Source organism: Melanotaenia boesemani, chromosome 10 (genome assembly GCF_017639745.1).
Source record: "Melanotaenia boesemani isolate fMelBoe1 chromosome 10, fMelBoe1.pri, whole genome shotgun sequence".
In the NCBI taxonomy this organism is placed as follows: Eukaryota; Metazoa; Chordata; class Actinopteri; order Atheriniformes; family Melanotaeniidae; genus Melanotaenia; species Melanotaenia boesemani.
This window is the reverse complement of record NC_055691.1, coordinates 8,671,006-8,685,528: the sequence shown is the minus strand read 5'-3', so window position 1 is coordinate 8,685,528 and position 14,523 is coordinate 8,671,006. Positions and strand designations below refer to the sequence as shown.

The following is a 14,523-nucleotide window of genomic DNA, read 5'->3' as shown; positions in this document are numbered from 1 at the left end:
CACACCTGGGTTCTGCCTGCAATCAAATCATTGAAGTCTAACAGCTCTGCACTGGTTACAGGTGGTAATAAACTCCAGTTAAACTCATCCCAGTGGTGGCCCTAGGAGCTCAAAGACTGGATATTCTCTTTTAACTGATATATGTTTATATCACTACTGTATCTCACGTAGAGGCTCAGAAACTGACAGAAACTCAAACCTGCTGAAATAAGAGGAGATGAATTTATGTTACTACAGCAGCTGACAGCTCACTGTCTCGCAGCGAAGACTCCTGCTGTCCAGTCCAAAATAATAAACCATTTTTCTTCTGTCATTCTTCCTTCAGGATGCAGCGTAACACCATTCCTTCCTGTTTTCTCTAACAGATGATCCCACACTGCTTCAGTAATGCAGAGGTCTGGGCTCTGGGGAGGATCCATCCTTCCATCAGACCTGTTGCCACTGATTTTCAGGCCACGTCTTGTGTCATGTGACATACCTCAGCATTTTGTTCCTGTTTCTCTTCCCCAAGAATGGCTTTTTGACAGCTATGTTTCCATGGAGACCATTTTTGATGAGGCTTCGGCCATCAGTATGTAGATCAACTGAAGGTCCAGATGCATCCCTACTGTCCTGGTTCAGGTCTTTGCTGGATTTGTTCCCTATTTCACGTTCACATCCTGCTCATTTGCTGTAGATAGCTTTTAGGCCGGGAGAACTATTGTTAAAGGTAATTCTAAAGACTGTGAGAAAGTCAGGCTGCTTGGAAGCAAAATTTGTAATGGACCTTGTGGCAGATTAGTTACTGTTATATACACTCACCAGCTTCTTTATCTGACGTTCACCTGCTTGTCTAACGCTCATCTCTAACCAGCCAATCACATGGCAGCAGCTAAATACATTTAGTGATTACTCCTCTGTCTAAAAACTGATCAAGATGACTTGATAAAGTTCAAACCGAGCATCAGAATGAGTGTGAAAGGGGATTTAAGTTACTTTAAACATGGCATGGTTGTTGAATATTTCATAATTGCTGATTTTCACACACAAGCATCGCTTGGGTTTACAGAGAATGGTCTGGAAAAAAATACCATTAAAATAAGGCAACAGGAAGTCAAATAAGCACTGGTTTTAAAATTCTGAATAGTATATTATAGGAATATTTACACAAGTTTGAGGTCACTATCTTTATTTTCCTCTTAAAACATAACTTCTGCCTTCAGTATTGGGACTCAAATCCTGCTTTTTGTCTGTTCCAGCAGGTAAACACACTTAATGGCTGAAACTCACCATCAAACATCGTTTCCTCTGTGTTTAGAAGGAAGGCAGCTTCACACAGCTTTGAAATTCATCCCGCTGACATGTTGCTTTTTAACTAATAAATCCTGAAATTTTAATCCTTCTTTGTCATTTATATTTGACTTTATTACATGCTGAAGTTGAGATTTACAGGAAATACTTAACTGCGTAAAAACAGCTGTTAAAAAGCCGCTTATTTGTTTAATGTTTGAAAACCAAAGGTTACTAAACTTTTCATTTAGCAGCACATTTAAATAAACGTGTACAATAAACTACTTTTGAATTTATTAATGAATTTTGTAGCAACATGATTAATTTCTTTTGCAGTATGTTTACACACTGCAATAAATAATACCGCTGTTTAAATGCAAGATGTACAAGATAATGGGTATAAGTTTGACTGCGTGGAAGATTAGTTAGTTTTTTAACTTAGTTGATTCTTTTTTAAATCTTTTATTCTTTTAACATTTTATAGTTAAATGTTAAATGTATGTTGCTGCACTGCACTTTGACTCTTGGGCACTCTTAATTTCGTTGTACTGTATATGTTACATGTTACAATGACAAATAAACGTCTCTTCTATTCTATTAATTAATTAAGTATTAATTATTAATCACATAAAATCATCTGCTATTATTAGAACTAGTAAAGCAATATTGGAAGTAAATTATGGAAGTTACAAATACTTTGCTCTGAAAGTAAAAAGTAATCAAAAGTGAGGAAAACAGGAAATCTTGAATAGGAAAAGGATTAATTAAGCATTGTGGTAAATTATTTAAGAAAGTGTATCAAAGTCCTCTGAACATTGTTGAACCAAACAATCCAAAGATTCTAGTCTTATACAGGGTGATGTGTTTAATAAATCTTTTCAACCATTAAAAATACTTTTCTTAAACTTTAGTTCAGGTAACTGTAATTTTTTTTTTACATTTTCAACTAGTACACAACTCATTGTCTCTTTTCTTCCTAATAAAAATCTTATTCTTCTTTTTTAATAAAGAAAACAGTCAGAAAGACACTATTTTGACTTTTTGGCAGGTAAATGGGATGTGACTCAAACACACACCTGTACGGCAGCCTGGTAGAACTTCTGCGACAGCTCCCCCAGCTCTCCATCCTCTGCCGTCACCTCTGCTGCCGAAGTGGTGTACTGCTCTAGTTTATCCAGCTGCTCGACCTGCAGATTTTCAGGCAAATACTTCAGTTATGTGCACACACACTCACGTGTACTTGTATTCTGCAATCTGGAGCGACTGACATTTTAATCCTCTCCTGAAAACATAAAAGAAGACATGATTCACCACCAAAGACCCATCCACCTAATATTTATTAAATGGAAAATCAATTCTTGTGTGGTTCTTTGTAATGAACGAGGAAGTAATTCAAATATTTAAACTGGCATTCCTAAAAATGACTGAATGTTTGGTATTTTTAAGCAGGATAGAAGTTGTTCAAATGAGTTTAAGAAAAAAAAAAAATATATTGATGCATGACGAGTTTATACCGGTTTTGATGCATGGACACTTTTGGCCCGAAGGTCACCAGAGGGCACAAGGGTTACAGACATTTTACTGAATTTTGAAAAGCACAGAGCTATTAGCTTCTTATTAGCGCAACAGTTACAACCAGTCCTCTGTCAGCCTTTTAAACTGTATTACTGGAGATAATTATGATACCCATACCAGTATCAGCTATTGGTCCTGAACTATGTGCGTGTACTCGTACTTGGTATTCATAAAAGTGTTCGTATACTACAGATACTACAGAACCCAATACCAATGTGAAAAAACTAGGGCTATCAAGATAAACACGTTAATATAAATATTATTTGGTGGGATTAACATGTTTTTATTAGGACTTTAGTGTATAAACAACAATGTTATCACTCATTCTATATTAAAAAAATAAAAAATAAAAAATTTGTATTATCTTGGCGATTTGGACATATAGAGAATGTGCATGTTATGTGAGCCGGGCTTTGTCCTCCATCTTGGGCAAACCTGGCTACTGTTTACATTGACACGTCAGGTTCCTCACTAGTGAACTAAATGTGAACTATGAGCTAAAAAATGTCTTAAAACCCTTGATTAGCTTAAAAGAGAAGCAGGGTTGTTACACTGCAAAAACACTAATTAATAACTTAGATCATTGGTTCAGATCTAAATGCATTGTTCCCTGTTTCTGTCTGAAGTTCCTACACATCATGAATTTATAAACTACTGATCATTAAATGTTCATGCAGCCATTTTACAACCAGACGGATGAAAACCTGCAAGTCTACAAACTGTCAGCTGGGCTACAGCATCGTACTGAAAACGTTTATGTTAAATAAATATTTATTGTTCTAATACTTTAATTCTGGAATCAAATAAAATATCTGCTCATGTGTGGATTAATTTCTGATAAATAAATATATTCTGGGGGTTATAAAAAAGAAAAGACTGATTTCTAAATATACAGGATTAAATCATTTAATACATCTCGTTTAAGAAAAAGGAGTAAAAGTATGAAAGCAAGGAAAATATGTGAAAGTATATTTATTTCTTCCAAGAACTATAAAATTTGCTAAAAAAACTTCACTGGCTTTGATGTCAGTTGCAGTCTGAAAAGGGTCCTAAAGGATTAGACTGAATGTGTGACACAACAACACATGGGACTCATGTTAATCAGAGAGCAACAAACATCACAGCCTAGTGGAGGAAATTGACGTTCTCATCTCTACATTGGAGTTTAATCCAGATCGGTAGCGTTTCACCTAAAATCCCGTGGCCAGTAAACCTTTCCACATGAATTCTCAGGTGTACCACCTCACCTGTTCTCTCATCATCCTGTTCATCCAGCTGGAACCTTGTAAATGCAGCCATCTTTACTTCTGCTCACATAAAGCCCAAACTGTCTTTTATAGCCAAGCCACGGCCAGCCAGAGGCACATCAGCTGTAAAGGTTTCTGCAGAAGTCCACTGTTCTCTGGGATGTGTTTATCACTGCACTGCCTCCAAGACACAAATGGAGGATGAAAATCTGCTATTAATTTATTTTTTGTGCGCTGATCACGAAGCTCCTGCTGCAGCAGAGTGCACGAAGATTAAATACTCATCAGAAAATCTGAATATAATGGAAACTAAAAATATGATGGCCACTGCTTAAATCAGCTGTAAATACAACACAGGTTCCCACAAAATGGCCAATCAGTCCCACAGCTCTGTGCGTGGTGACGGCGGTGCACATTCTCTATAGGTGCCTTGTCACAGCTGTCAACATAATCTACCAAAAACCACTTTTAGGAAGATCCTGACAATTTCCAGGCCTTACATTTATAGGATGGCCACAGGATGACCCATTTGATATAAAAACATTTAACCACTCAGGCTTTGCATATGACATTCTGGTCCCAACTCCTTACCAGTGAACTGTAACGGGATTTTTTAGTACTCATGTCAGTACTCCGTTTCTGCAAGTACTCAAACTGTTAAAGCTGTTGTTAGGCTGGCAAGAGCTTGCACCGAGGCCAGCTGACCTGTCCACTTCTATGGCTGGTGCTTTTATTTAAGTATGTGTTCATGCTATATATACTCCATTTAGACCTGGCTAAGACCTGATCACTGCCTGAGCGGGGACCAACTCCAAATGTAGTCCAGCTGATCCCATCAACTGAGATTCCTTTGCATTCTGCATCAGATTTACACCTTAGCTGCTTTTATGCTTTTTCCCCCTTTCTTCAAAGTGTTGCAGCTTTTTATACATATAAAAGGCTTAAATCCATGCCAAAGGGAGTTACTCTCTACCGTAGAAAAGACCGCTCCTGAGTAGCTTGAAAAGACTTTTCTGTAGTCCAGACTTCTCCGCAGCTGCACGTCTACAGGAATCTTATAGCGATGAGACAAGGATGTGAGAACACGGTGTACAGCTAAGTTGGAAACAACACAGACACAAGATACCAGTCAGCTGGCAGGTAAAGGTAAGAAAGATGTCTGCAGACCCAAACCATATGAGTTGCACATTTATAGCCCCAGAGAGAGGGCATACGCAGAATGACGTAAGCATACTTTCTGGTATTCAAACCCATAAAAGTAAGATTCATGTTTGTGAGCGTTGGACTGGTGGTCTGCCAAATGGTGTTACTGGGATATCTAGAGTCTGTGTTAAAACCAGATAAGGCCTGAAGAGTGACATTACAGTTAAGGCTGCACCTAGATTTATGGAAGATTCACTGCAAGGGAGGTTGAAGCACAGTGGAGCCACAGGAACATGCTCGGTGGAGGGAACCGTCATCACAGCACTATAATCTAATGGTTATAAATACATGACAGTCCCACACTCCTTGGTATCAAACAAATCTGGGGCCTCATTTATAAAGCTGGCGTATGTACAAAAACCGGCATACACCAATTAAAATAATTTTTGGGGGATTTATAAAAACCAGACTAGGTGAGAGAATGTCCCTACCCCCCCGCCAACTCTGACTCTCCCGTACACACAAAATCTGAAGAAACAGGAGACTGCGACACCAACAGTACAAAAAAAAAAAAAACACAAAGAAACGTGAGACATTTGTGCACAATCAAATATTATCTTTCACACCGCACGTTATATATGAAAACTATTTGCAAAAGTTATTAAAGACGCATATTTAATATTGATTCTGTCACCAGCTGTCACTCCTCTGCCTTTCTGACCCTGGTGATCCCCACGCCGTCCCCACCAAATAAAACCTTTTTACGTTTTTCAACGTTGTCCATCAGGATCTCCGTCTCGCAGTCCGAAAAAATTACGCATATTCCCCCCTTTCCCCTCCTGAGGCATCATGGAAATGATATTGATGAATATTTATCATGGCCATTCACCTGACCTTTTATAGCCACCATAACAGCGGCGCAAGGCGCTCCCTCACTTTAGTTTGATTCTGATTTATTTATATATTTATATATATTATAAATGGAAACAGGTGTGCGCACCTTTTTATCAATCTGGAAGTTTTTGTGCTCTGCATTTCCTTTTGTCCCTACGTACGCAGCCTGTAGTCATCTTTTTTTTATCCTGCACAGAGCTTTGGAAGAAGGTCTTTGTTCACGTAGCTCCCTTCGCTTGGAAAATGTTGCAGAAACGCTGGATTTGACTGTTATTTCCCTTAAATGCCTTCAAAACCAAACTAAAAGCATCACAGACTGCCTCAATAAGGTGCAATTGTTTTTCATGATCAGTTTTATATTAATGTTGTTTGTTTTAATGTTGTAACTGTGTGTTGAATTTTTACTGCTTCTCAGCCAGGACTCCCTTGATAAAAGAGGCTTATAAGCTCAACTGGACTTTCCTGGTTAAATAAAGGTTAAATAAAGGTTAAAATAAAATAAAATAAAAATCTTTGCTACGCACAGTTTTAGAAATTAAGCCCCTGGCCTTGAACAAAGCAGGTTGAAGATTTAACAAGAAGCTGGTGTTACCTCAGCCAGGACAAATGGTCGCTCCTTTAGTAGGCCTGACACTCTAAAGCGGCACAAGCCGGTGATGAGGAGGGTGTAGTGAGGCTTCGGCCAGTTACTGCCCACTACTTGCACTGCTATTCCTGCTGTACCAATCCTGCAAAGACACAGATGAGATTGAAATTGTTATTTTCCTCAACTGTTGAAGCCATTGACAAAAAACGACCCCTGAAGTCAGAAACATGGAAGCGGTTTGGTGTCAGTAAATATAATGAAGAACTGATTAATACAATGTGCAATGTTTGTTGTCAGTCCGAAGCACAACACTCCAGCGACTATGCTAAAAACATGAAAACCGATGCGGTCCGTGGAGTAAAAGCGTGCAACAGAAAAGCATCTTCTGATTGTCTGTGAGCACCTATGAAAAGTAGTTAAAACATCAAAGCCAACGGGTCACAGCAGCAGTTATTTATGTCATTACAGCAGACAGAGCGCCCCCTACAGTCATTATTAACATAATTTTGAAACTGGCAGCATTAACAAACTCGACATTGTGATATTTCTTAACTGTCATAATATATTTTTTGCATGTTATATTATAACTTACTCATTTTTACCTGTATTGGTTTATTTACTAAGCTCTTGTATCTTATACTTCTTTATCTATTCTATTCTTATAATGCTGCGGTGCCACAACAATCATTAAAGTACATGTGATTCTAATAAAAATCCAGATAGATTGTTATAGTAAATGATGCGGGGTGGTAACATTTCTTCCGGTATTTACCAGCCCTAGCTGTATGTTAAACTTCCTGCAAGGATTCTCTGTTTTTGTTAAATGGATTACCTTTGCATTTTGAAAAGTGGAGGATGGTGATGATACTAAAGAAAAATTTAGGACTAACTTATGATCGAATTTTTCATAATGTGAGACGGCATGTTGGTGAGTAAAGTTTTGGTCCGACGCAACTCAACATGTATGACATCTCACTCGGTTTGCTCTTTAATAAACTTGCTCTAGAAGAAAAAAAGTCATGAAAGCAGCAACACGAGTTCCTAGAAAACAGCTCCAACGGAAACATTTTGAGCTATTTTTTTTTACCATAAAGAAGAAAAAGTTTTCACTTGCAATGCAAACAAAGCTGACAACAGAAAACAGAGTTTCATCAGGATCTTTGTTTCTCTGCAGTTTGCAGTGAAGTAATCATAAGAAGTGAAACTGACACGCTGTCAAAATATGAACCCCAGTTATTTAAAGATGACCAGACTGGTTGAATCCCACCGGGATCTTCTAAAGATGTTTTAACTCTACCTGCAACACACAAGGGCAAACCAGTAAAGTACAACAGCATGTGCTGACATGAGAGTGAGCAGGAGGTCAGGCCCGGGGCAGCTCCATGATGGAAAAAGGAAATGATACTGATAAATAGTCTCTTCGCTGGTGATGAGTTCTCAGTGTTAAAAAAAATTAATAAAAAAGAAATGCTAATATTTTGTTGGGTACCTTTAAACGTAACTACTTCATGCATTTACTGTGGCATAGTATTGGAAAAGCTCATGTAATAACCCAACATTGATTCATTTCCAGAGTTGCATTAATGTTTTTAGCTGAGATCTTCTCCCACACATCCCAAAGATTCTGTTGCAGTGTTTCTCAATTCCAGTCCTCCAGTACCACTGCCCTGCATGCTGGGCTTACACCCAACGATTTTCACAGACACAGACTAAAAACGGAAGTCTTTAGTAAATCTTAAGAGTCTTAATGGAGTCACAGCGCTCCCGTCATGTCGATTGTTAGGTTAAAGGTGGTAATCTGCGCTGTTTCATGCCAATCTTTCTCTAATCTTGGGTCTGCGATATTATCAAACATGTTTGATATTATCGCAAGTGGCAGTGACGTAACACAATCAACAGCCAATAAATGAGCTGATAAAAGCAGAAACAGGAATCCTGGCAGAACAACAGCAAAAATGGAAGAAAAAGAAAAATAAAAACTTTGTGTTACAGTATAATGATCTAACAAATGAGAAAAGAATGTAAAACTCATTCATCCCTCCAGATTCTGATGAGTCGGTGTAACACCTGGTGGAGATGGAAAGGCACACTTAATAATGATGATGTGTAATTCCTTATTGATCCTGGAGGGAAACTCTCCCCTTGTTTGCTTTGCTGTGGGCAGATCAGCCCTGTTCGATATCAACTGTCCAACATATCACAAAAAATGCTAAAACATGCAGGGCAGCGGTACACCTGCTACTCTTGAGCGTTCGTAGAGATATGAAGATTTTGGTGAATGCCACAACTTTTGTAAAATGTTCGTAAGTAGGATTTAAGAACAAATTTGTTTGTAAGAATGGTTAGGAATGAGGCTCAGTTAGTGGACATTAATCCCAATTAATCACTGGGACCCCGTGTGCTCTTTGTGGGACCCTGATGGGGATCCTGGACCTCAGGTTGGGAACCACTGTTTTACAGGATTCCTTTTTCCAAAGCTAAGCAAGCTAAACTTTATCAAAACCTGTAATAGATCCTGTCAGTCACATACTAATTCAACTTATGTTGGACAGAATATTAGAGACATGACTTTAACCCCTTAGTTTATTTACAATTATATAAAAACAAAATAAATACAGGAAATAAAAATCAAGAAAAAAAAAAAGAAAAAGACTGGAATAAAATAAAATAATATTAAACATTAAATGAATTAATAACTATGAATAAAGATAAATAATAAACAAATAATATACAACTAAATGTGTAAATATGAGCACATTTAGAAATAAAAATTAGTTAAATAAAATAACTAAAGTAAACTAAGGCCAGAAGTGGTTTGTTGCAAATTTGTGAGAACAGACGTCAAGAGTTTAAATCTCTCATCTCAAATAATGTTTTTGGTAGATGTTAACTAGATAACTGGAGCTAACTGAAGTTTTAATTATCGGTCCTGAGGGCAAGAGAGAGATCATTTTATCAAAACTACATAATTTTAATCCCTCTCAGTGTGAGAAATCTGGGTGTTCGTTTCGACTCTGAGCTGGATTTTACTACACACATCAGAAATATAACAAAAACTGGATTTTATCATCTTAAAGACATCGCCAGAGTCCGCCCATTTCTCTGTCTTGCCAGGACGGAGGTGCTGATGCATGCTTTTATTTCTAGTAGATTAGATTACTGTAACGCCCTGCTCTCTGGTATTCCCAAAAAGTCCATTACAAACGTACAGCAACTTCACAACTCGGCGGCACGAGTTCTGACGAGGACCAGAGGGCAGGAACACATTACACCAGTTTTAAAATCGCTGCATTGGCTCCCCATGAATTTCAGGATTGATTTTAAGGTTCTTTTAGTAGTTTATAAATGTCTTAATGGTCTTGGGCCCTCTTATTTGTCTGACCTTCTTTTAAGTCATGAACTCTCACGGACCCTGTGGTCCTCTGGTAGCAGTCTATTAGTTGTTCCAAGGGTGAGGACCAAGACATACGGCAAGGACTCTTTACGTTGTTATGGCCTTCGTCTGTGGAACAGCCTGCCAGAGGGCCTCAGGGCTGCAGAGACTGTTGATGTGTTTTAAAAAAACCTTTTTAGCTTAGCTTTTAATTTAATTTTATTTGATCTTAATTTGTTACATCATTTTATTTTCATTTTACTCAACTGTACTACTTCTTATTTATTTATGCATTTATTCATTCTTAGCTGTTCTTATTGTTTCTTAATGTTATTTAATCTTCATTTTAACTCCAGTGTTTTCCTCTTGGGGATCCTCCACACCGGGGGTTTTGCCTACCCGGTCTGGGGACTGTTGCAGCAGTGATTGCACTTATCGGGGTGGCTGGGGCCCTGCACTGCAGCCTTATGACTGTGGTGTGGGCCCCGGTCTGTCCTGATGAGGGTGGTTGCTGCTGTTGGACATGGGTGGACTGGCCCCTGGTGTGGATGGATCCCCATGACACTGATATTGTTTCCTCACAGCAGCATCAGGCCAGATGTTTATCACTTTTATTATTTTATACCAAGATTCAGTTTGGAGACAGAAATTAGAGAGTCATGTTTGTACATAATGGGGGGTTGGGGGGGCTGCTTGGTGTGTGTGTATACATGTGCGTGTGTGCAACTGTGTGAAATATTTTAATCAGTGTTTTTATTGTTATGTAATTCTACTTTGATGTATGCAAAGGCTTGTTTTATTTCTAATATGCATAAGTGTTTTTAAACATGTAAAGCACTTTGTGTAGCCTGTGGAATTAAAAGTGCTTTATAAATAAAGTTTGATTTGATTTGATTTTAAAAAAGAATTCCCTTTGCTTCCTTCATCGTAATTAAATTCTCATCCTGTAGCCGAGTTATATACCATCTGTAACATCTCCTGGTCGCAGGCCTGAACTATTTCGTAAGCCTGAGATTGCAGACAGTTTCGGTGTGTATGCCCCTGGAACTGGCCAGAATAACATTCAGTATATTGTGCATTTTTTATTTTTGTATAATAGTGGTGCCATCTTCAATATGTATAATTAACTGCCCACTTTCTCTATTTAGTTTAAAGACATAAATTACATACTGATTTGGGTTTATTTATTGTGTGTTTTTTTGCTTTTTCACCTGGATTTTTGGTGTTTTCAGGCAGTAAGGCAGCACGATGAGTGGCTTAGTGGATTGGGGGGTTGAGAGGTGGGAGTTTTGCTTTCCAGTCATTCTAGTTATAAGGAGGACAAACCAACCAGAGTTCATGAAGTGATACTTAGTAACCAGACAGACAGCAGCTGGCTGATAATAGTTTAAAGTCCACTTCTCTTTCTCTCTACCTGCCTGGTTGTTTTTGCAAGGTCACTGCTGAACTGCAGAATGTTCTGGAACAAATCACAGGTTTTCAAAAACAAAGAAAAAAAACCCTGCAATAACCACACAAAAAAAGGATAATTTTTCACATGATAAGATGTCTTAAAATGCACAGAGGACTACTCTGGCATTCCAGAGAAAGTTAATAAATGGAATTAACCTGCTAAAACTAGGTTACGTCAGCAACTCCCGTATTTGAAAATGGGTTTTAGGGGAACCACAATTGACCTGAAGGTCTAATATGAGGATGTAATTAGAATTTAAGATCAAACTGAAAATGAACATTTTACTGTCCTGGGAGATACTGTTTGGATCCAGCATTCAAAGTAAAACAAACGGTACAGATGAATAGAAATCACATCATTTTTGCAGTTGTATGTTTGATCTACACTGCTGAAACTAAAAAGTCTAATCAAACACTAGAAATGATCATTTTAGTGAACTAGAGCTCCATGTGACCTTCTTTCTTATCCTGCTATCATCTCGCGACCCTTCCGGTTGAGTTTGAGGGGTCCCTGTTACTGTTACGTCACATCTCCAAACAACAACACGAACACATAAAAGTGGGGGAATTACCTAAATATTCAAATTTCAGGCTAAATGTGTATTACTTGTGTAACGTGGGGAGCTCGTCGGTGTCGTGCTCGGGGTCTCTGGTGTTGGGAATCACTCCAATGATGGTGCTTTTCAGCGAAGTTCCCTTCAACAGCCGCTGGCTGACCAGGTGCATGTTCCGCGGAGAGTCCACGCTGAACCTGACGGTGGAGCCCGGGAGGAGCACACCCTCGTGGGTTAGCAGGAGAGGGAGGCGGCTCGGTATCTGAATTCCGCCGCCCGAAGCCATTACTCCAAGTTTAGACCACAGTTAAGGCACTGTTATAACTGAACTCCTGCAAATACGTAGCTGTGTTTACGTCTCAATGGTCAGCTGAGTGTAAACACACAACTTCCGGACAGTACCTTCAAAATAAATTGACGAGCCAATTAACGAACAGTTACTACGCTTAAAATTCACGAAACACGTATTTATAGATGTTTTTTATGTTTCACAATAGCGAGATATGTTTTTGCATTCACATTTGCACCATTTCTACTTCCCAAAATAAACGTTTTCACAATATTTCTAATTAACTTCCGGTATGCTCTACGGCAACTGCAGAGGGACAAAATAGATTTGTCAGATAAAAGCTAAATACCACCGAATAAATAAATAATAAATAAATACATTTTCCTTTTTCAGATGCGTTTTAACAATTAAATATTTGGAGATCTTAAAACTAAGTAAATAAATAAATGAATAAAGATTAAAATAAAGCAGTACTGAGTAAAAATTCATCCATTTAGTATTTACTGTTTGTAAATGGGAGATACATACAATAATTGGTTAAAAATGTTAAAAAAAAAAAAAAAAAACTGTATTTCATTTAATGGAATATATTTATGGATATAACTCAGTTTAAAACTAGTTGTTGTTAGCAGTCATCTTAAATAAGTCACATATACTTTGGTGTTAAAAAGTTTGAATAAATAAATATACTTACACTGAATTAATGTGAATAATGTAATGTTTTATACAATATAATGTGAATTATATTGTATAAAACATGATTTTAACCTACCATTCCCCTTGTGGAGACTGTTTGCTTTTGTTACACTGATTTGTGTGATAATGTGTGTGCGTGGCTTGTGCTTGTGGATATCTGAGCAGTTTTCTTACATATCCACAGATGTGGTTTACACAACCTTAAACACACTTTATAATGGATCCTCTGAATAAATAGTGTGATACAAATAGAGCTTGATTAACTGACTGAAAAGATGAGTATATAAACATAAACTGGTTGGCGCTCTACATTATAAAACTTAAAAATAATTCAAACCTAAAAAATACAGCAATCACAGTTTGAAAGTACTTTACCACAAAGTTCTGGTAATATTCTAGCAACAATATATCTACATAAGAGTTAAAATTGCTTTTTACTGATGTATAAAATGTCTCTTGTGACTGTGGTATCATAATGTTAGATGATCATCCATGCATATGAGTGTAATCATGGTCTCTGTTTAATGTGATTAAATTTAATTATTTTTGGTTTATGACTGCCGCCATGGATTAATGTTATTATCACTTCATTTGCTTATTACTAATGTCTTCTTCTATGTGTAAATCAGTGGAAATTCCTAATATAGAAAGAATGGCCATCATCAGCGTTGTAAACAGTTTGAACTTAGGCTTTGTGTGTTTAAAGCTTTATTTGTAATAAAATAAGTGTTTACAGCAGTTAAGTAAATGCAGTAAAGAAGAGTAGCACAATTCCCAAATTCAATTTACTGCAGCTGGAAACAAATTAGTACCTCAGTGTTGCAATAAAGTGCTGTGCTTAAATGATCATAAAACTCTTTTTCCATTATTTGAAAAAACTTGATCGCTATATGCTTATTCTGCATCCACAAATGGCTGAGGTCAAGTAAACAGGAAACGTGAAAGATCATAGATCCTTATACGTTGTCCAAGACAGATTTTAAGCTTTGAAATAGAGAAATACGTGTCTGTTCATTTCCCTGATATCTGGAAATATCTTCGGATGAACTTCATAAAGATGAAAATCATGAAAGCCAATAACTTCTTCATGTGTGAATGGGTAAAAGCAGCTGTGATTAAGACCTTTCATGACAAATCCTGCATCGTTTCTGCTTCTGTATGAATCCATTTATGTTCTTTTGGGTTTTTTTTTTTTTTTTTTGCATGTGTTTGGTGTAAACAAACCATGACCGGCTGTTTTACTTTATCAAGGCGTGGATTCTTTAGGAGGCCAGCTTGCATCATCTTCACCAGAAAGATTGCTAGGGCATTCTCGTGTATGAAGCCAAAACATTAGCTTCTTGTTTAGCAACCAAAATCTTGGCAAGTAAAAACAATGAAGTAGGTGCATTTTTTATTGCTCCATCCTTCCATCCATTTTCTATACGCTTATTCCATTTCAGGGT

General features: G+C 37.5%; 1 protein-coding gene across 1 annotated transcript in view; it reads right to left on the bottom strand.

The window, feature by feature from the left end:
- lonp2 (lon peptidase 2, peroxisomal) overlaps positions 1-12,466 on the bottom strand; it is a 61,563-nt gene extending 49,097 nt beyond the window's left edge. The window contains exons 1-3 of the mRNA XM_041996756.1: positions 12,147-12,466; positions 6,721-6,856; positions 2,346-2,456 (exon numbers count right to left, since the gene is read on the bottom strand). Coding sequence (XP_041852690.1) covers positions 2,346-2,456; positions 6,721-6,856; positions 12,147-12,379 — 480 coding nt within the window. The 5' untranslated portion in view covers positions 12,380-12,466. The remainder of the gene's footprint in view (positions 1-2,345; positions 2,457-6,720; positions 6,857-12,146) is intronic.
- Between the last annotated feature and the right edge of the window lie 2,057 nt (positions 12,467-14,523).